Source organism: Mesoplodon densirostris, chromosome 3 (genome assembly GCF_025265405.1).
Source record: "Mesoplodon densirostris isolate mMesDen1 chromosome 3, mMesDen1 primary haplotype, whole genome shotgun sequence".
In the NCBI taxonomy this organism is placed as follows: domain Eukaryota; kingdom Metazoa; phylum Chordata; class Mammalia; order Artiodactyla; family Ziphiidae; genus Mesoplodon; species Mesoplodon densirostris.
Window position 1 is genome coordinate 149496484 of NC_082663.1, and position 23260 is coordinate 149519743.

At 51.7% G+C, this 23260-nt stretch overlaps 1 protein-coding gene across 3 annotated transcripts; it reads left to right on the plus strand.

Annotated features, from left to right (window-relative positions):
• The first annotated feature begins 378 nt into the window (after positions 1 to 378).
• TICAM1 (TIR domain containing adaptor molecule 1) lies at positions 379 to 18132 on the plus strand. 3 transcript variants are annotated; one of them, XR_009531425.1, is made up of 3 exons: positions 379 to 513; positions 13796 to 16566; positions 17813 to 18132. XR_009531425.1 is itself a non-coding variant. In XM_060092352.1 (2 exons), the coding sequence occupies exon 2, from the start codon at positions 13938 to 13940 to the stop codon at positions 16059 to 16061; it is 2124 nt and encodes a 707-aa protein (XP_059948335.1). In that variant the 5' UTR covers positions 379 to 509; positions 13796 to 13937; the 3' UTR covers positions 16062 to 16590. The 3 variants fall into 3 exon arrangements, 1 of the variants encoding a protein (XP_059948335.1); XR_009531424.1 differs by having other exon boundaries at positions 379 to 509; XM_060092352.1 differs by lacking the exon at positions 17813 to 18132 and having other exon boundaries at positions 379 to 509; positions 13796 to 16590.
• Positions 18133 to 23260: the final 5128 nt, after the last annotated feature.

Below are 23260 nucleotides of genomic sequence, written 5' to 3' on the forward strand. Positions count from 1 at the left end.
CTGTCCCTTTTCCAACCACATGGGCGTCCCCAAATCCCTCCAGGGTGGCCATGATTTCCCCCCCGTCCCCCCCAATTATCCCATCCCCTCTGTTCGGTGTCCTGGAAAACATTAATTACTAATTGAGATGAACTAATTTAAACGCTGTGGTTCTTTCTCACTAGACGGTGGGCTCGCGAGGGCTGTTGTAACCCTTGACCCCCGTTGTGGTCCCCAGCGCCCGGCCACCCCGGAGGTGCCCAAACGTCCCCTAAGTGGCAGCCGGCGGAGGGACAGAGGGCGTCGCTCGGGGCGTCTCAGGGACTTTCCCGGTCCCGCTGGGAAAGCGTGATCTCACCCCCTTCCTCCCTCCCCTCCGGACGCGGAAGGGGCGGTCGGAGGCCGTGCGCCTGGAGCCACCGGCGTGCCCTTCGCTCTCTGCCATCCGCGGGCACGCCGCTAGGCCGTCCGGCCACCAGTCCCAGCCCCGAGGACACGAGCGGCGCGGCCAGCCGCCCCCGCGATCCCTGGTAGGTGAGGAAGGGGCGAGGGCCGGCTGGGGAGGGGCAGGGGACCCCCGCAGGCCTACAGGGGGCCCGGCTGCCCGCGCCCCGCGCCCCTCGCCAGGGTTCGAAGCCAGCTGACCCGCACTGGGAGCTTTGGACGTCCTTGCGTCGCGTGTTCAGTGCCCCCCGCCCCCCAATGCTCCAACTCCCCTCCCTGGCCCAAGTCCTCCCCCCAACTCTTCCCCAACACCCCGAATCCACCCCAACATGACGTACTACCTTCCAATACTGCTTTTCTCCTCCGCGTTTCTGATTTCTTCCCCAAACTGGGCGCTCTCTCTGCCCCAGCCCCGGTTCTTCCTGCCCGGTGATCGCCATCCCCCACTGCCGCTCCCCCAGCTCCTCCAGGGTCCCGAATCCCCATTTTATCCAGGGGCTTCCGTGACCCCCCCTCCCACTGGGGAAGCGCGCTTCCCTCAGCGGGTCCCATCCATCAGCTGAGATAGGTCTCGGGGAGTCTCCAACCCCCCGTTCCCCACCCCTTCCCGTGGGGAACGGGGTTGGTTGGTACCTGCCCAGGAGTCGATCCAAGTCTGCCCAGGCCGCTGGCACCACTTGGCTGAGCCCAGGACTTCTTCAGGGTACCTGTGTTCCTTTCCTCTCCTTGCGGCTGAGGCAGGGGTTTGGGGGAGGGGACACCACAGTGTGACCCAGGCAGGCTGAGGTCTGGATTCCAGAGTTTGGGGGAGGGTTGGTAGGTGCCCCAGGCTGCAGAACCTGCCTGGGCCTCTGTGTTCTCCTCCGAATAAGGGCCATTCATTCATTCTTCAACAAACTTTTATGGAGCAACTGCTGCATGCCAGGAGACACTGTTCAGTACCCTGGGCACACAGTAGGGGCCAAATAGTGTCCTCATGGAGCCACAGGAAGCAAAAGTGTGATCTGTCACAGTAATGTGTGCCAAATGCAGAGGGCAGCTGTCCGGTACCTTGGCCAGGCTTGAGGATTCCTCAGATCCAGGCATGGGAGGGGTACTGCACATAATAGGTGCTCAGTGAATAAAGGCAGGGGCCCTGCAGCCACGCTGCCTGGTTTACATTACTGCCCCTTTACTTTCTACCTGTGTGATCCTGGGCAAGTCACCTTTCTGTGCCTCCCTTTTCTACTGGTAAACAGGCAGTCAAAATAGTCTTAACTCGCAGTGTTGTCCTTTGCTTTGCACAGTGCCCGGCACATAGTAGGTGCTCAGTAAACACTTTTTTTTTTTTTTTTTTTTTTGCGGTACGTGGGCCTCTCACTGTTGTGGCCTCTCCCGTTGCAGAGCACAGGCTCCGGACGTGCAGGCTCAGCGGCCATGGCTCACAGGCCCAGCCGCTCTGCGGCATGTGGGATCTTCGTGGAACGGGGCACGAACCCGTGTCCCCTGCATCAGCAGGCGGACTCTCAACCACTGTGCCACCAGGGAAGCCCAAACACTTATTTATTAAAAAATATTTATTTGGCTGCCCCGAGTCTTAGTTGCAGCACGTAGAATCTTCGTTGCAGCGTGCGGGATCTTTAGCTGTGGTATGAGAACTGTTAGTTGTGGCATGCATGTGGGATCTAGTTCCCTGACCAGGGATGGAACCTGGGCCCCCTGCGTTGGTAGCGTGGAGTCTTAGCCACTGGACCACCAGGGAAGTCCCCTGGAACATTTCTTAATTAGCCAAAAGGAGTGAAGTGTGCCCCTACTATGTGCCAGTCCTGGTAGGAGCCGATTAGGCTGTCTTCTTGGGGAGGAAGGATTCAAGCAGAAAACATTTATTGGGTGCCTACTGTGTGCCAGGCACTGCTCTGTCCACTCACTGATTTATTCAGCCAATAGGTATTTATTTATAAGGTATACTTATTTATTTATGTAAGTATACCTACTGTGTGCTGGTCTCCAGAGATCCTTCCTGGAGATCACCACCTGGTCTGGATCCCATCATTGCTTGCTTGAGCCAGTGGTCACCTCCATCCATGTCTCCTTCCCACCCTCTCTCCTGCCCTCACCACCCTACCCCCAAATCTGCCCTCACTGAAGTAGCCAGAGGGCACCTGTGAGCACCTGAGTTAGGTCCCCTCCCAGCTCTGCATGCAGCTCCCCAGGGCTCCCTCCTCCTTCTCACAAGGCCCTGCCCGACCTGCCCCATCCCCGACCTGCCCTCCCCTCCTCCCTCTCTCCCCCTCGCTCACTCTGCTCCAGACACGTGGGCCTCCTCGCTGTTCCTCCAACACATCAGGTCCAGTCCCACCCCAGGACCTTTGCACATGCTGTGCCCACTTCCTGAAACTCTCTTCCCCCAGATCTGCACCTGAGTTGCTCCCTCACCTCCTTCAGGTCTCAGCTCCCGTGTGTCACTTCCTCCCAAAGGTCTCCCTTGATCTCCAGTTCTCGGCAGCCTTTCCCCCAGTCCTTGCCTTCCTCCCCCACCCTGGCTCATTTTCTTGATGGCTCTTTCCGTTCTCTGCAATGAACTACTTTCTCATTCATCCCGGGTCTCCCCCAACTAGACTGTGAGCTCCAAGATGGCCGGAGGTCTGCAGCAGCACCTACAATAGCTCTTGGCACACAGTAGGTGCTCAATTAATATTCTCTCTGTGTGTGAAGAGATTGCTCAAGAGTGTAGACAGGAGAGGAGAGGGTAGGCAAATTCCAGATTTGGTGAACAAATAAAAAAGAAGAGAAAAAAGAAATTCTGCCAGTATTTATTTCTGATTTGTACAGATTCTTACATTGTTATTCTGAACTCTCGCTCAGGACGAGGGCCACTCTCCTGCTGGTTTTACACACGAGGAAACTGAGGCTGAGAAAACAGGCTCCACCAGCTGGCAGGTGGCAGAGCCGGGTCCCTCACCCCGGTGGGTGCTCCCCCACCCCCACCCCGCTGTCCCGAGCACCCACTATCAGGTGCAGAGTGGACTTTGCCCTGGAGGCTGTGGAAGTTGGGTAGAATGAAAGCCAGGTTTCTGGAAGGTTGGGGTGGCTGCTGGGCAGGGCAGATGGAGTGGACGGGGGACATGCCAGGGCACAGTGTCTGGGGAGGGGGCGCTGCGTCGGGGCTCAGGCTGGCGGGCCAGGAGATGGAGGAGAAACACAGTGTGACTTTAGGCAATTTGCCAGGAGTGCAGGCAGGGGAGGGCCTGCCTGGCTGATTCTTTTTTTCTTTTAATATTTATTTACATGGCTGCGGTGGGTCTCAGCTGCGGCACGCAGGATCTTTAGTTGCGGCAAGCGGATCTAGTTCCCTGACCAGGGATAGAACCCGGGCCCCCTGCATTGGGAGCGTTTTTAATTTGTTTGTTTGTTTGTTTGTTTGTTTGTTTGTTTATGGCTGCATTGGGTCTTTGTTGCTGCACGTGGGCTTTCTCTAGTTGCGGTGAGCAGGGGCTACTCTTTGTTGCGGTGCGCGGGTTTCTTATTGCGGTGGCTTCTTTTGTTGCAGAGCACGGGCTCTCGGTATATAGGCTGAGTTGCTCTGCGGTATGTGGGTTCTTCCCGGACCAGGGCTCGAACCCGTGTCCCCTGCATCGGCAGGCGGATTCTTAACCACTGCACCACCTGGGAATTCCCCGGGAGTGTACAGTCTTATCCACTGGACCACCACGGAAGTCCCTGCTTGGCTGATTCTGAGTCTGGCTGTGAGCTTTTCCACAAGCCCAGCCCTGAGCCTCTGCTGCGGGGGCCTCCAGCTCGGGTGCTGCTGGGGGCAGACAGCTGTCAGGTACCGTAAGGCTCACGGCGCACCGAGGGTGTGCTAGGCACTGCTCTGTGCCATTTCTACACGGATTAACTTATTCGACCTATGGCGGTCCTCGCAGGAAGAGCTCATCCTCGTACCCAGTCCACAAAGGAGGAGACTGAGGCACCAATGTGCTTGTGGCCTGTCCAAGGTCACAGCTGGGAAGCCATACGGCTGAGATTTGAACCCCAAGCGCATGCTCCCACCCACTGCTCTCTTGCCCTGGAGCTGACTCATTTTGGGTGGGTGTCCCATAAAGGGGGCAGGCTGTGACCAAGGGCAGGACAAGGGCAGCTGCCACTCTGTTCTTGCTGACCGTCTGGATTCCAAGAGAACCCAGAACACCAGAGTTTCACACAGCACCTCCTCTGTTCAGCGTTGGCAGCTAATTCAAATTTTCTTCTCACACTGCTGCCCGTGGTGTAGTTGCAGGAGTTGGTGAACTTTTCTTCCTTTTAACATTTTATTGACCTAGAACCTGAATTCAGAATAGGACACAGATCCTAAGTACTGAACTTGAATTTTCAGAGTGAACAGTGCGTGATGCAGAACTTAATGTCTGGCCCCATTCATGCCCCGTCCTTCACACTTTATCAGGTGTGCCCTTTATTCGTTAAAAACTGGAGGGTGCATGTCACCACGTGATTGATTTTCTCTCTTTTTTTTATTGGAGTATAGTTGCTTTACAATGTTATGTTAGTTTCTGCTGTGCAGCAAAGTGAATCAGCTCTACATATACATATACCCCCTCCTTTTTGGATTTCCTTCCCGTTTAGGTCATCACAGAGCATTGAGTAGAGTTCCCTGTGCTATACAGTAGGTTCTCATTACTTACGTTTTTTTTTTTTAACTTTTTTTTTTTTTGGCTGGAACGCGTGGCATGCGGGATCTTAGTTCCCTGACCAGGGATTGAACCCGGGCCCCCTGCAGTAGGAGCATGGAGTCTTAACCACTGGACCACCAGGGAAGTCCCCTTAGTTATCTATTTTATACACAGTAGTGTATATATGTCAGTCCCAATCTCCCAATTTATCCCACCTGCCCTGCCCCCCTTGGTGGCCATACGTTTATTCTCTACACCTGTGTCTCTATTTCTGCTTTGCAAATAGGTTCATCTGTATCATTTTTTCTAGATTCCACATATATGTGTTAATATACATGTGTCTTTGTCTCTCTGACTTACCTCACTCTGTATGACAGTCTCTAGGTCCATCTATCTTTTTTTTTAATTAATTTTTATTGGAGTATAGTTGATTTACAATGTTGTGTTAGTTTCTGCTGTACAGCAAAGTGAGTCAGTTATACATATACATATATCCACTCTTTTTTCAGATTCTGTTCCCATATGGGTCATTACAGAGTACTGAGTAGAGTTCCCAGTGATTTTTTTCTTTTTTTTTTTTTTTTTTCTTTTTTGCTGTATGCGGGCCTCTCACTGTTGTGGCCCCTCCCGTTGCGGAGCACAGGCTCCAGACGCGCAGGCCCAGCGGCCATGGCTCACGGGCCCAGCCGCTCCGCGGCATATGTGATCCTCCCAGACCGGGGCACGAACCCGTATCCCCTGCATCGGCAGGCGGACTCTTAACCACTGCGCCACCAGGGAGGCCCTGATTTTTTTCTTTTTAAGTTACTATACATGCAGCTGTTCCCAGGAGCCACTGACAGGTGGAAAGAACAGTTGATCTGAGGGTCATTGCTGTAGAGGGAGATATCTGATACTTCAAGGAGTTTTGATATTTCAGTAAGTTTTGGCTGACTTGTGGTCCCACCTGATCGTCATCGTTTTTATCCCATTTTGTTGCCGACAGCAAGCTCACATCAGAGATAGGAGAAACTATACACTTTGCCTTTCTCTTTTTTAAAAAAAAATTAATTTATTTTATTTTTATTATTTATTGTTTGGCTGCGTTGGGTCTTCGTTGCTGCGCGGGCTTTCTCTAGTTGCGGCGAGTGGGGGCTACTCTTTGTTGCAGTGCATGGGCTTCTCACTGCGGTGGCTTCTCTTGTTGCGGAGCACGGGCTCTAGGCTCATGGGCTCTAGAGTGCAGGCTCAGTAGTTGTGGTGCATGGGCTTAGTTGCTCCACGGCATGTGGGGTCTTCCCGGAACAGGGCTCGAACCTGTGTCCCCTGCATTGGCAGGTGGATTCTGAACAGCTGTGCCTCCAGGGAAGCCCCACTTTGCCTTTCTCTTACTGCTCACTTGTGCCTGCATTATGGCAACAACGTCTGTCCTCCACTTTCTTCCAGTAGTCTGACCATGAGCTCATTTCAGGGGCTGTTTCAATTAAAACTAGATAAGTCTGTTTCTCAGGCCATATAACCAGCTCCATGTAAGCTGGAATCTCTGACGATACACTTTGGAGACCACAGGCTCAGTGGGTTCTAGGGCCAGGCAGCTTGGCTTCCAATCCAGTTGTGGCATTTACATACCTTTTCTCGACTAATTCTTCAAGATCTGGTGTGTATTTTTTCAGATCTCAATTCAGATGCTACATTTTTAACATTTTAAGTGAAATCTGATCCTACGAAAACAAAGTTGGGTCATTTTTTTTAAAAGAGGAGATAATAGTACATACAGAATTTATTTTTTAACACATACAATTATATAAATGCATTGTATTTTACACACGGTAAAGCCTTGATAATTATTTTTTTAAATATCTATTTATTTATTTATTTGGTTACACCGGGTCTTAGTTGTGGAAGGCGGGCTCCTTAGTTGCGGCATGCGAACTCTTAGTTGCGGCATGCATGTGGGATCTAGTTCCCTGATCAGGGATCAAACCTGGGCCTCCTGCATTGGGAGCGTGGAGACTTATCCACTGTGCCACCAGGGAAGTCCCCAAAGTTGGGTTTAATTGGAGAACATTTTTTTTTACACTGCCCCAGTTTTTCCATTTTAATGAACTAAATATGAATAAAATTTAATATTTACTTTCTCCCTGGTAGCTGTAGCCACATTTCCAGTACTCAGTAGCCACATGGAGCTGGGGCTTCCATAACAAAGTCCCACAGGCTGGGGGGCTTAAAAACCAGAAATTTATCGCCTGACAGTCTGGAGGCTGGAAGTCCAAGATCAAAGTGTCGGCAGGGTTGGTTCCTTCTGAGGCCTCTCTCCTTGGCTTGCAGACAGCTGTCTTCTCCCTGTGTCCTCACATGATCCTCCCTCTGTGGGTGTCTGTGTCCTAGTCTCCTCTTCTTATAAGGACACCAGTCTTATTGGATTAGGACTCCATCCTTATGACCTCATTTTAACTTGATTACCTCTGTAAAGACCACATCTCCAAATGTAGTCACATCTTGAGGTCCTGGGGGTTAGGGTTTTAACATCTGAACTTGGTGAGGGGGGAACCTAGTTCAACCAATAACAGCCAGTTATCCCCCGTAATAATTACATGGGCTGGAGAGACAGGCATCTGGTCTTAGGGTTACAAACATTGGTGCCATGGGGCTGTTCTGCCCATCGTTAGCTGTGCAATCTAAGTTTGCCCCTCTATGGAATGGGGGGAAAAAATCATATGCCTGTTTCGTAGCCCAGTTGTTGGCAAACTTTTCTCTGGAAAGGACCAGAGAGTGAATATTTTCATCTTTATGGGCTACATGGTGTCTGTTGCAGCTACTCAGCTCTGCCACTGTAGCCTCAAAGCAGCCATGGATCCTGTGTAAATGAGTGAGCATGTCTGTGTTCCAAGAAAACTTTATTTACTAAAACAGCCCATGGGCCATACTTTGTGACCCCTTCCTAGGGAGTTGTGCACAGTGTCATCAGGGCAGGCTTGACCAAAAATTTGAAGGAAGGTAGGGAGTGAGCTGTGGGGATACATGGGGGAAACAGTGTTCCAGGCAGAAGGAGCAGCCAGTGCAAAGGCCCTGAGGCAGGACTGTGCCTGGCAAGTTTGAAGGATAGCAGGAAGGCCAGTGGGGCAATTAAGAGATATGATATACTAGGTTGTAATATTATATATACATATATCCACTTTGTTGCCGTAAGTTGCCATATATTGATATTTGTTTTTGAAAGAAGCAAAAAAGTTTATGAAAAGAAAAAAGGAACTCTTCTCTGCCGTAATATATGGCTCATATTTAGTCTTTCTTTATGGAAAAATAATTCAGGAGCTAAGGAAGCACTTAAGCAATAATTATCTTCCTTCTTTTTGGGGGAGGACTGTCAGCTCCAAGAGGGAAGAGTATTCCTGTTTTATTCTTCTCTCTGTCCTGATACATTCAGTGTCCAATACATGGCAGATGCTGGAAAATTACTTCTTGAATGAATGAATGAATGCTGTGTATGTATAACTTTCACCTCTTCACACACTTTATTTATTATTTGCAACAAATATGTTCAGAGTTTTTACTCTGCGGATGGCACATTGGCTTGCTTTTTTTTTTTTTTTTTTCTTTTAGGCTCACAAGGTCTCTTTAAAATATTTGAATCGATTGCTAACTTGACACAACTGAGCAGATTCCTGAAAATCTGAGTTTCTGGCTCCTCTTGAAAAGTTAGCAGATGTGGTCCCACTGAGCCCATTTTCCTTCTCGGCAACACACATGAGGCAAGACCATGGCATTTAGACAGGTCGAGGTGGTTCTAGGTTTTCAGGTAAAAGCCCAAGTGCCCCTCTTTCCCCCTACTCAGGCCCACAAGTTCCTGCACGACCTGCCCCGTCCCCTCCCTGCCCTCCCTTCCTCCCTCTCTCCCCCTCACTCACTCTGCTCCAGACACACAGGCCTTCTCGCTGTTCCTCCAACACACCAGGCATGGTCCTGCCCCAGGGCCTTTGCATGGGCTGTTTCCTCTGCCTGGATCTCTCTTCCTTCAGATGTCCCCACTCTCTCCCCATGTTTATGTCCTGTCGAAATCTCTCTTCTCATCAAGACCTTCCTAAACTATGTTGTTTAAAACTGCACACAGGGACTTCCCTGGTGGCACAGTGGCTGGGACTACACACTCCCAGTGCAGGGGGCCTGGGGTTCCATCCCTGGTCAGGGAACTAGATCCCACATGCATGCCACAACTGGAAGTTCGCGTGCCACAACTGAGGAGCCCACGTGCCGTAACTAAGACCCGGCACAACCAAATAAACAAAACAAAACAAAACAAAAAAAAAACTGCACCCCTCCCCCCCATTCTTGGAGTTTATGACTCTCCTTCCCTCGTTTCTCCGCGGCATTTATACTGTGATATATCATGAATTTCACTATGTATCCGCCGATCATTTGTCTCCCCATACTAGGAAGTCAGCTCCATTTTAGGGTCTCTGCTATTTCCCCGTCCCTATCAGCATTTCAATATGTCAGGCCGCTTTCAATTTCGAAACAGCCAGACAGCCGCTCCTCTCCTTGTGTCCTTTCTCCCCCGGCCCTGCACCAACACCCCCGCCCCGCCTCTCTCTCTCTGACACTTCTCGGCCACTTCTCTTCTGCTCACTCTGCTCGGTCACATCCCTGTCACACCTCTGGAACCATCGACCTTGGTCCTGGGCCATTTGACATCCGCTCAGAATGAATTTAAAAAAAAAAAAAAAAGCTGAGTCATTTATACAGTGACGTCTGTGATTTATCAGCAAAGGGGGTTGATGGATGAATCAGCTCTTCATCTAGACCAGGCATCCTCAACGTCAGCGCTTAGCAACATCTGGGGCTCGGTCATTCTCTTGAAGGGCTGTCCTGGGCACTGTGGGATGTTGAGCTGCATCCTGGCCACCACCCACTCAATGCCAGGAGCACTTTTCCATGCAGTCGTGACAACAGAAATGTCCCCAGATGTCACCATGTGTCCCCTGAGGGGATAGAGTTGTCCCTGGTGCAGATGCACTGTTCTTGGCTCGGAGGTGGGGCAGGTCCCAACGTGGGCACCAGCGGGTTTCAGGCAGTAGGCCTAGCTGAGGGGCAGAGAAAGTGTTCTCGGCCCCCTGGACTGGACATGAGGCTATGCTTTTTCCAAGTCTGAATGTGACGTAAATTGAGCGCCTGGGGATTTAAATTTGGGGGTTTGGGACACTCTCCATAGTGTCTTTGTTCTGCGTCCTTGGGAAAGACCTTTTCTCTGTGTGTGTTTTCTTTCTTTCTTCTAAATTTTTATTGGAGTATACTTGATTTACAATATTGTGTTACTTTCTGCTGTACAGCAAAGTGAATCAGTTATACATATACATATATCCACTCTTTTTAAGACTCTTTCCCCATATAGGTCATTACAACGTATTGAGTAGAGTTCCCTGTGCTATACAGTAGGTCCTGATTAGTTACCTATTTTATATATAATAGTGTGTATATGTCAATCCCAGTATCCCAATTTATCCCTCCCCGCCTTTCCCCCCTGATAACCATAAGATTGTTTTCTACATCTGTAACTCTATTTCTGTTTTGTAAATAAGTTCATTTGTACCATTTTTTTAGATTCCATGTATAAGTGATATGATATGGTATTTATCCTTCTATGTCTGACTTACTTCACTCAGTATGACAATCTCTGGGTCCATCCATGTTGCTGCAAATGGCATTATTTCATTCTTTTTTATGGCTGAGTAATAGTCCATTATATATATATGTACCACATCTTTATCCATTCCTCTGTTGATGGACATTTAGGTTGCTTCCATGTCCTGGCTATTGTAAGCAGTGCTGCAATGAATATTGGGGTGCATGTGTCTTTTCAAATTATGGTTTTCTCCAGGTATATGCTCAGGAGTGGAATTGCTGGATCACATGGTAGCTCTCTTTTTAGTTTTTAAGGAACGTCCATACTGTTCTCCATAGTGGCTACACCAGTTTACATTCCCACCAACAGTGTAGGGGGGTTCCCTTCTTCTCCACACCTTCTCCAGCATTTACTGTTTGTAGATTTTTGTGTGTGTGTGTGTGTGTGTGTTACGCGGGCCTCTCACTGCTGCGGCCTCTCCTATTGTGGAGCACAGGCTCCAGACGTGCAGGCTCAGCGGCCATGGCTCACAGGCCCAGCCGCTCCGTGGCATGTGGGATCCTCCCGGACTGGGGCACAAACCCGCGTCCCCTGCATCGCAGGCAGACTCTCAACCACTGCGCCACCAGGGAAGCCCCTGTTTGTAGATTTTTTGATGATGGCCATTCTGACTGGTGTGAGGTGATACTTCATTGTAGTTTTGATTTGCATTTCTCTAGTAATTAGTGATGTTGAACATCTTTTCATGTGCTTTTTGGCCATCTGTATGTTTTCTTTGGAGAAATGTCTATTTAGATCTTCTGCCCATATTTTTGATTGGATTGTTTTTTTTGTTATTGAGCTGCATGAGCTGTTTGTATATTTTGGAGATTAATCCCTTGTGGGTTGCTTCGTTTGCAAATATTTTCTCCTATTCTGTGGGCTGTCTTTTCGTTTTGTTTATGGTTTCCTTTGCTGTGCAAAAGCTTTTGAGTTTAATTAGGTCCCATATTTTTATTTATTTTTTTATTTTCATTACTCTAGGAAGTGGGTCAAAAAAGATCTTGCTGCAATTTATGTCAAAGAGTGTTCTGCCTGTGTTTTCCTCTAAGAGTTTTATAGTGTGCGGCCTTACATTTAGGTCTTTAACCATTTTGAGTTTATATTATTTTATTTTTTTAAGGGATTGGGTTTTTTTGTTTGTTTGTTTTAATTTAGTTAGTTATTTTTGGCTGTGTTGGGTCTTTGTTCCTGCACGCGGGCTTTCACTAGTTGTGGCGAGCAGGGGCTACTCTTCATTGTGGTGCGCGGGCTTCTCATTGTGGTGGCTTCTCTTGTTGCAGAGCACAGGCTCTAGGCGCGCGGGCTTCAGTAGGTGTGGCACACAGGCTCAGTAGTTGTGGCTCATGGGCTCTAGAGGTCAGGCTCATAGTTGTGGCGCACAGGCTTAGTTGCCCCACGGCATGTGGGATCTTCCTGGACCAGGGCTCGAACCCATGTCCCCTGCATTGGCAGGCGGATTCTTAACCACTGTGCTACCAGAGAAGCCCTGTGCCTGTTTTCTTATCAACAGTATTGGAAGGAAATATTGCTGGCCCCATTCATACATTGATTCATTCATTCAACAAGTATTTGTTAGGTACCTGTTGTGTGGTTCCACAAACCCTCACCCTTTGATGCCCGTGGTGACTGGGAGGCAGACAGATGTGGAAGGTTTAACACACAGGAAAAGGTCACCCAGTGGCCAATTCTGTTGTGGGGGGACATGGAGAGACAGACTGGGATAGAGAACCGGGGTGGTCATGGAGGGCTCCCTGAGGCTGCACCATTGTACCTGGGGGCTAAGGATGAGCTTCAGGTCACCCAGGCAAAGGTCTGGGGTAAGGTGCTCCAAGCAGAGGGAACAGTGCATGCAAAGGTCCTGAAGTGGGAACCAGCTTGGCATTTTTCAAGAAATGGAGAGAAGAGGAAAGAGCCTCCAAAGGGCTTAGCAGCAGTGTTAGGCATAGATCTGGCCCTTGGTCATGGTTAACTCATCATAGTAATAATGCAACCTGTATCAGTTAGCTATTGCTGTGGAACAAATTACCCCAGAACTTCGTGGCTTCAAAACAACAAATATTTATTATCTCATATAGTTTCTGAATATCAGGAATCTGGTGGCAGATGAGCTGGGCGGCTCTGGCTCTAGGTCTCTGATGAGGCTGCAGTTAGGCTGTCTGCTGGGGTTGCCTCATCTGAAGGCTTAACTGGGGCTGGAGTCTGAGATTGGCGCCCCCATGTGGCTGGAGGTGGGAAGCCTCAGTTCCTCCCCTGGTGGGCCTTTCCATAGGGCCACTCACATCATTGTTTACCCCCGAGAGAGTGACAGAGAGAGTGACTAAGAAGGAAGCCAGTGTCTTTTATAACCTAATGTCACAGATGACACCCTATCACTTCTGCCATATTCTATCGATCTCACAGAACTCTGGGACAACATTGGAAGGACCACCCAAGGCTTGAATACCAGGATGTGGGGTCACTGGGGGCTATCTAGGAGGCTGACCCTTCCTGAGTGACTTCCAGTCATTGGGCTCAGAGCTTTCCATACGTTAACGCAACTCAGCTCCCTGAAACAATCCCATAAGTGGGCTTATTATCATCCTAATAGGCAGTATAGTCTTGTAGTTATGCACATAGCCTCAGCCTCTAGAGTCAGATAGCTTGGGCTCAAATCCCAGCTCTGGGAATTCCCTGGTGGTCCAGTGGTTAGGACTCCATGCTTCCACTGCAGGGGGTGCAGTTTTGATCCCTGGTTGGGGAACTAAGATCCCGCATGCCTTTTGGACAAAACAAACAAACAAACAAATCCCAGATCTGTCACCGGCTGTGTGACTTGGGGCAAATGACTTCACTTCTCTGGCTCACCTTCTTCCTCTGTGAATGGGGAAAATAGCAGCAGCTACCCGCTGGGTGACACCAGGCAGGTGCCTCTGCTGTCCTCTTGCAGAGGAGGAGAGGGAAGGTGGGGGAGGTAAGAAGTCTTGCCCAAGGTCAAGGTCTGGTGATAGGTCTGGTGGGTTTTGAAGGCATGGGGGGGGTGCGTTGTCTGGGCCGCCTCCCAGAGCCCCCTTTCTGGTGATAACCATGTCTTTCTGCTTCACAGGTCTGCTCTGCAGCCCCCAGGGGACCTAGTACCCGTGAGCAGGTAGGGACACCGGGCCTGCAGCGCAGGGGGGCAGCGTGTGGAACATGACTCCATCACCCAGTGCTTCTCCCGCTGCCGGAGGCCACACCCACCTGCGCCCATGGCCAGCACAGGGCCGTCGCTTTCTGGCGCCTTTGACATTCTAGGTGCGGCGGGTCAGGATAAGCTCTTGTATCTTAAGCACAAGCTGAAGACCCTGCGGCCAGGCTGCCGTGGGGCGGACCTCCTGCATGCCATGGTGCTCCTAAAGCTGGGCCAGGAGACCGAGGCCAGGATCTCCCTGGAGGCGCTGAAGGCGGACGCTGTGGCGAAGCTGGTGGCCCGCCAGTGGGCTGGTGTGGACAGCACTGAGGCCCCAGAGGAGCCCCCAGACGTGTCCCGGACTGTTGCCAGGGTGTACCACCTTCTTGCCGAGGAGAGGCTGTGTCCAGCGCCAATGCGGGAGGAGGCCTACCGGGCAGCCGTCCGTGCTTTCAGGTCCAGGGACGACCCCCAGCTGGGGGAGCTCCAGGAAGAGGCCCGAGACCGGTGCGGATGGGACGTCCTTAGGGACCTGGGGGCCATCCAAACTCTCCACTCCGATCTGGGGTGCCTCCTGCCGTCCTCGGCATCACCCTCTGGGACCCGCAGCGATCCACGGCCCATCGAGGACTTTTTGGACTGGAGCAGAGGGCATTCCCTGAGATCCACCGGCAGCCCAGCCTCTCTGGCCAGCAACTTGGAAATTAGCCAGTCGCCCACCGTGGCCCTCCTCAGCAGTCACCACAGCCCCCACGGGCCCAGCAAGCTGTGTGACAAGCCCCGGGCCAGCCCGGTGCCCGAGCCTGCCCCTATGGGCTGCCAGGAGCCCGAGGAGATGACCTGGCCCCCATCAGTGGAGGCTGCCAGGTCCCTGGTGCGGCCAAACAGCCCAGCCCCCAGGCTTCCCGAGGTGGCCGCAGATGCATGCCCCGCCAGCCTGCACGACCCCCCGGAAGCTCCGAAAACCAGCAGTCACTACTCGGTGGAGTGCACGGATGTGCCAGCAGCTCCCAAATCTCTCCCCTCGCCTTCCAGAAACGCCTGCCCTGTCGCGGATCAGACGCCAATCCAACTTTCAGAGGAAGACACCACTTACCCGGCGGCTCAGCCACGCCCACCGACTCCATCGGCCCCCAAAACGTCCCCTCCCTCTTCGTCTCCATCGACTCCTCCTAAGGTTCACCCTACCATCTCAAAGCCGGGGCCCCCTCCTCCTGAGCTGGAGTCGCAGGAGCAGAAGTTCTATAACTTTGTGGTGCTGCACGCTGGCGCGGACGAGCACATCGCGCTGCGCGTGCGCGAGAGGCTGGAGGCCCTGGGCGTGAGCGACGGCGCCACCTTCTGCGAAGATTTCCAGGTGCCAGGGCGCGGCGAGCTGCACTGCCTGCAGGACGCCTTAGACCACTCGGCCTTCACCATCCTGTTGCTCACCTCCAACTTCGACTGCCGGCTGAGCCAGCACCAGGCGAACCAGTCTCTGATGAGCAGCCTCACGCGGCACGGGTGGCAGGATTGCGTGATCCCCTTCCTGCCCCTGGAGAGTTCCCAGACCCAGCTCAGCCCCAGAACGTCCAGCCTGCTCACCGGCCTGGTGTGGCTGGACGAGCACTCCCCGATCTTCGCCAGGAAGGTGGCCAACACCTTCAAGTCCCAGAAGCTGCGGGCCCGCAAGGCCAAGTGGAGAAAGGAACAGGATGTCCGGGCCCTGCAGGAGAAGAGCCAACACCTGGAGGGTGAGCGGCAGCAGGCAGCGGCGTGGGGTGCCGCGCACTCAGCTTGCCTCCATAACTACCTGTCCTACCAGAAGCAGATGGAGAAGCTCCAGGTAGCTTTTGAGAGCTACATGCCATTTGGGACTCAACCGCCTTCTGTGCTTCAGGTGCCCTTTGGGGGACCGGGGCCCCTCGGAGCCCCACCACCACCCTTTCCCACCTGGGCGGGCCATCAGCCGCCGCCCCTCCCTCCTTGGCTGGCGGGCATGCCCCCACCGGCCTTCCCGCAGCCCTCAGTGGCTTTCCCGCAGCCCCAGGCCTTCCCGCAGCCCCCGGACTTCCCACAGACTTCACCCGGGCACTCTCAGAACCCTGGCCTGCAGCCCCTCATCATACATCATGCACAGATGGTACAACTGGGACTCAACAACCACATGTGGAACCAGAGAGGGACGCAGGCGCCCGAGGACAAGACGCCAGAAACGAAATGACCAAGTGACTGGACCTGATGGCCTCGGCCTTGATTCCCCATCACCAGGGGTCAGTGGAACATGGGGTCATTTGCTACTTTCAGGACACTGCCGGGAAAATTGACCCCATGACTTTCTGGCCCTCGAGGTAGCCAGAATTGGATGTGTTTACAAATTCTCAGTCAATCCCTCCCTCTCTCTGGACCGTGGTGGTGGGGAATGGGTTGGGGGTATGGGTATGGTGTTTTAATTGTAATAAATATTTATTGAATGCTTTGACAGCACCATTGTCCTCTGGGAGACCTCTGCCTGGCCATTTGTCAGGATAAAAATGTGGCTGCTATTGCCATAAAAGGGACAGGAACCAAAAGTTGTGCATGTTTGCTTTCATTTCATTGGTCAGGATATAGTCATATGGTCCATCTCCGGCTGCAGGGGAAGCTGTGAAATGTAGTCTTCTGATGGGTCACGTGCTTTGCCAGAAGTGTTGGTTCTAATGCCAGAGAAGGTGGACAGAAAAGACATTGTGAGTACATTTAGCTGTTTCTGTTGCAGCCCTTTTTGGGGGAAGCGGGGGTCTGCTTTGATGCTCCCACCAATGCTGGGCTCTGATCACACTGTGTAATCTTCAGCAAGTGCCTTCACCTCTCTGAGCCTCTGCTTTCTTATCTGAGAAATGGGTTTATGAGGCCATTGTTCCAAGGTCATCAGCAGATCGTGTGAGATAACAGTGAAATACCAGGGACAGTGTAAGTGCTCATTAACTTTGTGCCCGGTATGAAGGGGATTAATCTTTTTCAGGGTCTCAGACCTTTTGAGAATAAGAATAGAATTAATATTTGTTGAGCACTCACAATTTATCCATCTTGGAGGCTTTAAATCTAAACCTTTTTAAATTTTTGGACTCACTACACGGTATGCGGAATCTCCCTGACCAGGGATCTCCCCGACCAGGGAATCGAACCCGCGCCTCCTGCAGTGGAAGCGCAGTCTTAACCACTGGACCACCAGGGAAGTCCCATCTAAACGTCTTCTAATCCTCAAAAATGACCCCCCCACACACGGTAGAAGCTCCTGTTGCTGCTCCCCATTTTACAGATGGGGAAAACCGAGGCAGAGAGAGGTGAATTCTGGTCCCCAAAGTCACACAGATCGGAAGTGGAGAGATTGCAGTGAAGTAGTCGGATTTCCAAGGGAGGGAATGAAAGCCAGCCCAGGAAGGGCGTACGTGGGCCAGGTGAGCCAGGAAGCTGCAGGCCTCCTCTCGCCCAACATCGTGATTTGAACACTGACTTAGCATGTCCTTTCCTCCTCCACCAGCCACCCCAAAGGGCGGGCCTGGTGTGAGTCACCCAGACTGTCACGCACCACTTACTATTTTAGTCGCTGACTCAGATTTTGTCGAAGGTCTGCTTCCGGCTTCCCTGCCATGACATGAAACTTGGGGAGATTGGATTCTCCGGGTGGGGTTGTGGAAACAGACAGTTTCTTTTCTTTTCTTTTTGGCCGCTCTGGCGTGGCTTGCAGGATCTTATCTCCCCAACCGGGGAACGAACCTGGGCCACGGCAGTGAAAACGCCGAATTCCCAGGGAATTCCCAAACAGTCGGTTTCGGGTCACTAAGGCTAGAGTCAGCTGCAGTTAACAGGCCAGTTTTGCAGTTGACCAATATTTATTGAGCTCCTAGTGTGTGCCAGGATTGTCCCAGACACTGGGGTGCAGTGGGCGCGAAGACAGATGTGAACCATCCCCTGCTCTCTTTTCAATCGCAGGTCGAGGCGGAAGGAAGGGAGTGGTGAATGAATCATCAAATGAGGAGGCAAGATAATTTCAGAAACTGAGGAGACTTCAGAAGAAATAAACTGGGCATGCATGGTGATGGGGGTGCCTCAGGAGGAAGAACTTTGGCCCAGGTGACCAGGAAGGCCTCTCTGAGGAGGTGGCATTAGAGCCAAGACCTGGAGAAAGAGCTTGGGAAGGAAGGGTTAAATCTTCTGGGCAGAGGAAACAGGCAGTGCAAAGGCCCTGGGGCAGGACCGTGCCTGCGTTGTTGCATGAACAGCAAGGATGGGCAGAGTGAGTGAGGAGGAGAGAGGGTGGTGAGGACCGGGAGGGGATGGAGCAGTTCATGCAGGACCTTGTGGGTCTCAGGGAGGACTTGGGCTTTTACCCCCAGGGAGGTGGGACCATGGAGAGCTGTGGGCAGAGGAGGGGCAGGGCCTGACTCAGGTGTTCATGGGCTACCCCTGGCTGGGGCGGGGAGGGCAGACTGGGGAGCAAGGGTGGAAGCTGGGGGCCCAGAGGGGACTGGTCCAGGCCAGTGAGGATGGGGGCTGGACCAGGTGGAGGCAGAGGAGGGAGAAGTGGGCCCATTCAGAATGTGAGCCCCTATTTCATCCCTGAGATGTTGTGAGTTGCAAGTCACAGCCCTTTCTCACCTGTACCATGGACATAGTGACCTCCAGTCTGGAACTCCAGTACCTACATGTCCCTGTGTCAACCCAGTATATTTATCTATTTTTATAAATTTATTTATTTTTAATTTTTGGCTGCATTGGGTCTTCGTTGCTGAGCATGGGTTTTCTCTAGTTGCGGCGAGCGGGAGCTACTCTTCGTTGCGGTGCACAGGCTTCTCATTGTGGTGGCTTCTCTTGTTGCAGAGCATAGGCTCTAGGCGTTCAGTAGTTGTGGCTCGTGAGCTCTAGAGCACAGGCTCAGTAATTGTGGCGCACGGGCTTAGTTGCTCCACGGCATGTGGGATCTTCCTGGACCAGGGTTCAAACCCGTGTCCCCTGCATTGGCAGGCGTATTCTTTCTTAACCACTGTACCACCAGAGAAGTCCCCAACCCCGTATATTTAAAGGATGATCATTTTGAAATCCCTGGGCTGAGGGCTTTACGTGCTGGATGAACACATTTAATCCTCTCAACAGCCCCAGGAGCTAGAAACAATGTTCCCAATTTACAGATGAGGAAACTGAGGCCAGGAGGGGTGACGTCATTTATCCAAGGTCACACAGCTTATAAGTAGCATTCTGGGGCAGGAGAATCAGCCAGGTATCTCTCTACTGGATTCTAGCCCATATGGAGACTCCCCAGCCTGTTAATTTATGACCTCCGTTTTTAATTTTTATTTTATTTTATTTTTTGGCTGTGCTGCACAGCATGTGGGATCTTAGTTCCCCAACCAGGGATCGAACCGGTGCCCCCTGCACTGGAAGTGCAGAGTCTTAACCACTGGACTGCCAGGGAAGTCCCTAGATTTTTAAAATTCTTTGAATATTCCTGTTCATTTTGTTACTTGTTAATTTGTGGCTTCTCCACTACACCCTGCCCACCCTGAGAGAGCTGGGGGCCCATGTGTCTTGGTCACTGCAGTATTTTCAGAACCCAGCACAGGATGTGGCACACAATAACTGTTCAGTAAAGTGAATCCTTCTGACAAACAATTAGTGAGTACCTACTGTGTGCAGACCATGCTGGGTGCCCTGGACACAGACCTGGACTCTGCCCCCATGGAGCTCACTGGGTAGTGAGTGGAGTGGACATGGATTCCTCCATCCATTTAGCCAACCAACATTTATTGAGCTCCTACTGTGTGCAGGCCCTTGGGCACAGGGATGACTGAGTAGTCACCCTCTCGGGTGACCTGAGACACCCCCATTCTGTCCTCTCAGGGCTCACTGTCCAGTGCCAGAGACAGTGTTATGGGGAGATCAGGCCTGTGATGAAGTGTAGGGGGCTGTGGAGGCCCAAAGGGGACCCTTGACCAGCATGGGGGGAATTAAGAGAATCTTCTGGAAGGAGGAACTGACACCAGAGGCCTAAGTCGGAATGAGCCATTGGTGGGGAAAAGTGTCCCTGGGGGTGGGCACAGCATGGGCAAAGGCCTGGAGGGGAGACCATGTAGGGAAGGGCAACTTCACACACGGCCACAATTCCTGCTGCCTCAGCGCCCCCTGGTGGCAGCCACCACCTCGGAGGCCAGCCTACCCAACATGGCCCTGTGGGCCTGGGGTATTTCCTGGAGAAGTCCCATGCCCACTCTTGGCCAAACAGCCTTAAAGAAAAATAGGGGGAAATTTTTTGAAAAGTTTCCCCTTTTTTCTTTATATATTTTAGATTGTGACTTTTTTTTCTTGGCCATGTGGCATGGAACATGGGATCTTAATTCCCTGACCAGGGATGGAACCTGGGCCCTTGGCAATGGGAGCACAGAGTTCCTACCACTAGACCACCAAGGAATTCCCTAAAATCCGTTTTAAATTGCACTTCTCCAATCCTCTCCTCTGCTCTGACTTACTTTATATAAGATAATAATAATAACAAGCACAAACACTTTGAGAAAACTTACTATGGGCCAAGGATTGCTCTAAGAGCTTTAGTGTAATCCTTGCTCTAAGAGCTTTACTGTAATCCTTACCACATCCTTACAATACCCTTAAGAGGTGGATTTAATTATTCCCATTTTACAGATGAGGAAACAAGCTCAGAGAGGTTAAGTAATCTGGCCAAGGTCACACAGCCTATAAGGAACAGAGATTCTAATGAAAAATATAACATGATTTTTTTTGGTATGAGAATTATGTTATTTTTTAAGTGTACACTTCAGTGTTTTTTAGTATATTTCAATATATTGTGCAATCATCACCACTATGTAATTCCAGAACATTCTCATCACTCCAAAAAGAAGCCAAGTCCCCATTAGCAGTCACTGGGCATTCCCCTCCTCAGCCCCTGGCAATCACAAATCTGCTTTCTGTCTCTGTGGATTTGTCTATTCTGGACGTTTCATATAAATGGGATCACACACTATGTGGCCTTTGGCGTCTGGCTTCTTTTATTCAGCAGAACATAAACTTGCATTCCTAGGCCGCCCCCATTATCAGGAGCACTGGTCACCACTGTGTGTCCTCATTCTTTTTCATGGCTACGTAGTATTCCACCTCCAGAGAGCCCCTTCATAACCAGTATGAGAAACACCCTTGGAACCTGCATTGCTAGAGCAGAGGGGTGCCTAGGGGTCAGTTAGGCAACCCACTGCAAAGCAGAACAAAACTATGAGAAATCCTACTTTTATTTTTATTTTCTGGTTGCACCATATATACCTGGTGTGCCCAGGCTCTCGGGTCAGTGAGATTATCAATCAACAAACACACATTTGGGCAGAGTTGTTTGCCAGGGTGCTGGTGTGGAGGTTTGCAGATGGTCCGCAATGAGGCAGCGAGCATCTGTTTATTCTCTTTCTTCTAGAAGCATCTGCTTCCTGCCAGGGCCTGGTGCTTGTGCTGGGCCTTTGCCAGGGGTCGTTGTGACACTGGAGCTCAAGGTTACCCTGACCCAGACCCCAGCCAGGCAGGGCCTCGGGAAACTGAAAGTCCAGTGGAGCCAGAAGGAGGAAGTTTCTGCAGGCTCTGCAGCCGACACCCACATCCACCCCCCACTCCTCTGCCCAAGCTAATAAAGGGCCTTCTGGAAGGTAGGGTCAGCCCTGAGAAAGGCCAGGGTGGGATTTTTCCTGCAGTGTTTGCTCCAGTATCAGCCCTCTTTCCTCCCAAGGCTGCAGAAACTGCCCTGGTCAAGGTCATGGGTACCTTTGAGTTGTTAAGTCCAGCGGTCACTTCTCTGTCCTCCTCCCCCTCTCGGAGGCGTCTGACCGGGCCAGTCGGCCTCTTTCTAAGAACTGCATTCTCACATGGTCCCCGGGCCCCATACTCCTCCTCCCCCCCGCCCCACTCTCCCTCCCACCCACTTACCCACCCACCCACCCACCTCTCCCAGACCCCCTCGGGCTTCTCCTCTCCCCCACCCCACCCCTCCCTGGCGGCCTCGTCTATGCCCTCAGCCCTGTCTCCAGCTCGGACCTCCTCTGAGCTCCAGACTCAGGGTGCAGCTGCCCCTCTACGTCTCCACTTGGGGGGTTCACGGGGGTCTCACACTCAGCACCGCCACGTGGTGTCTGACCATCCTCGCTAACCCGCTCCTCCCACGTCTCATCTTGGCTGACGGAAGCTCCGTCCTGGCAGTTGCTCGGCGAGAACCTGGGAGTCACCCTAGACTGACCTGTCAGCCAGTCCTCCTGCTTCTGCTTTCAAAAAAACTGCGCAGAATCCACCCACTTCTCTCCCCTCCTCTGCCCGGACCTGGACCAGCGCGGTCAGCTGCACCCTGGTCCCTGGATTCCCATCCTCGTCCCCACAGTCTGTCCTCCCTGCAGCAGCCACCAGAGGGCGCCCGTGAGCACCTGAGTCAGGCCCCGCCCCCTCCTCTTCCCGCGGCCCTACAGGGCTCCCACCTGTTTTGCGGTAAAAGCCCAAGTCATCCCACAAGGCACTGCACGACCGGTCCCGTCCCCTCCCTGTCCTCCCCTCCTCCCTCTCTTCCCCTCGCTCACTCTGCTCCAGAGACATGGGCCTACTCGCTGTTCTTCCAACACTCCAGGCATGGTTCTGCCTCAGGGCCTTTGCACGTGCTGTGCCCGCTGCATGGTGTCTTTCCTCCAGATTCCTCCACAGCTCCCTCTCTCACTTCCTCCAGATCTTTGCTCAAATGTCATTCTCTCAATGGAGGCTTCTTTGAGCCCCCCATTTAAAATTTATATTTATTTACCGTAGCACCCACCAATAACCCTGACTCTGCTCTATTTTTTTTTTTTAAGATTCATTTATTTATTTGTTTCATTGGTTGGTTGCTCTGGGTCTTAGCTGGGGCACGTGGGTTCCTTTGTTGTGGCAGGTGGGCTCCTTAGTTGCAGCATGCAAACTCTTAGTTGTGGCATGCGTGTGGGAACTAGTTCCCTGACCAGGGATCGAACCCAGGCCCCCTGCATTGGGACCGCGGAGTTTTATTCACTGCACCATCAGGGAAGTCCTGCTCTATTTTTTCATAACACTTAGCACTTTTGGACAAATATAAGTCACTTATTCATTGTACACTTTGTTATTGGCCTTCTTTGCGAGGACACGAATTTTCTCTGACTTCACTGCTGGATCTTGGGACTGGCACACAGTAGGCGCTCAATAAATAAACAGGCATACCTTGTTGTATTGTGTGTCACTTTATTGCCCTCTGCAGATATTGCGTTTTTTCCAAATTAAAGGTCTGTGGCAACTCTGCGTCAAGCAAGTCTATCGGCGCCATTTTTCCAACAGCATTTGCTGCCTTCGTATCTCTGTGTCACATTTCGGTAGTCCTTGCAAAATTTCAAACATTGTCATTGT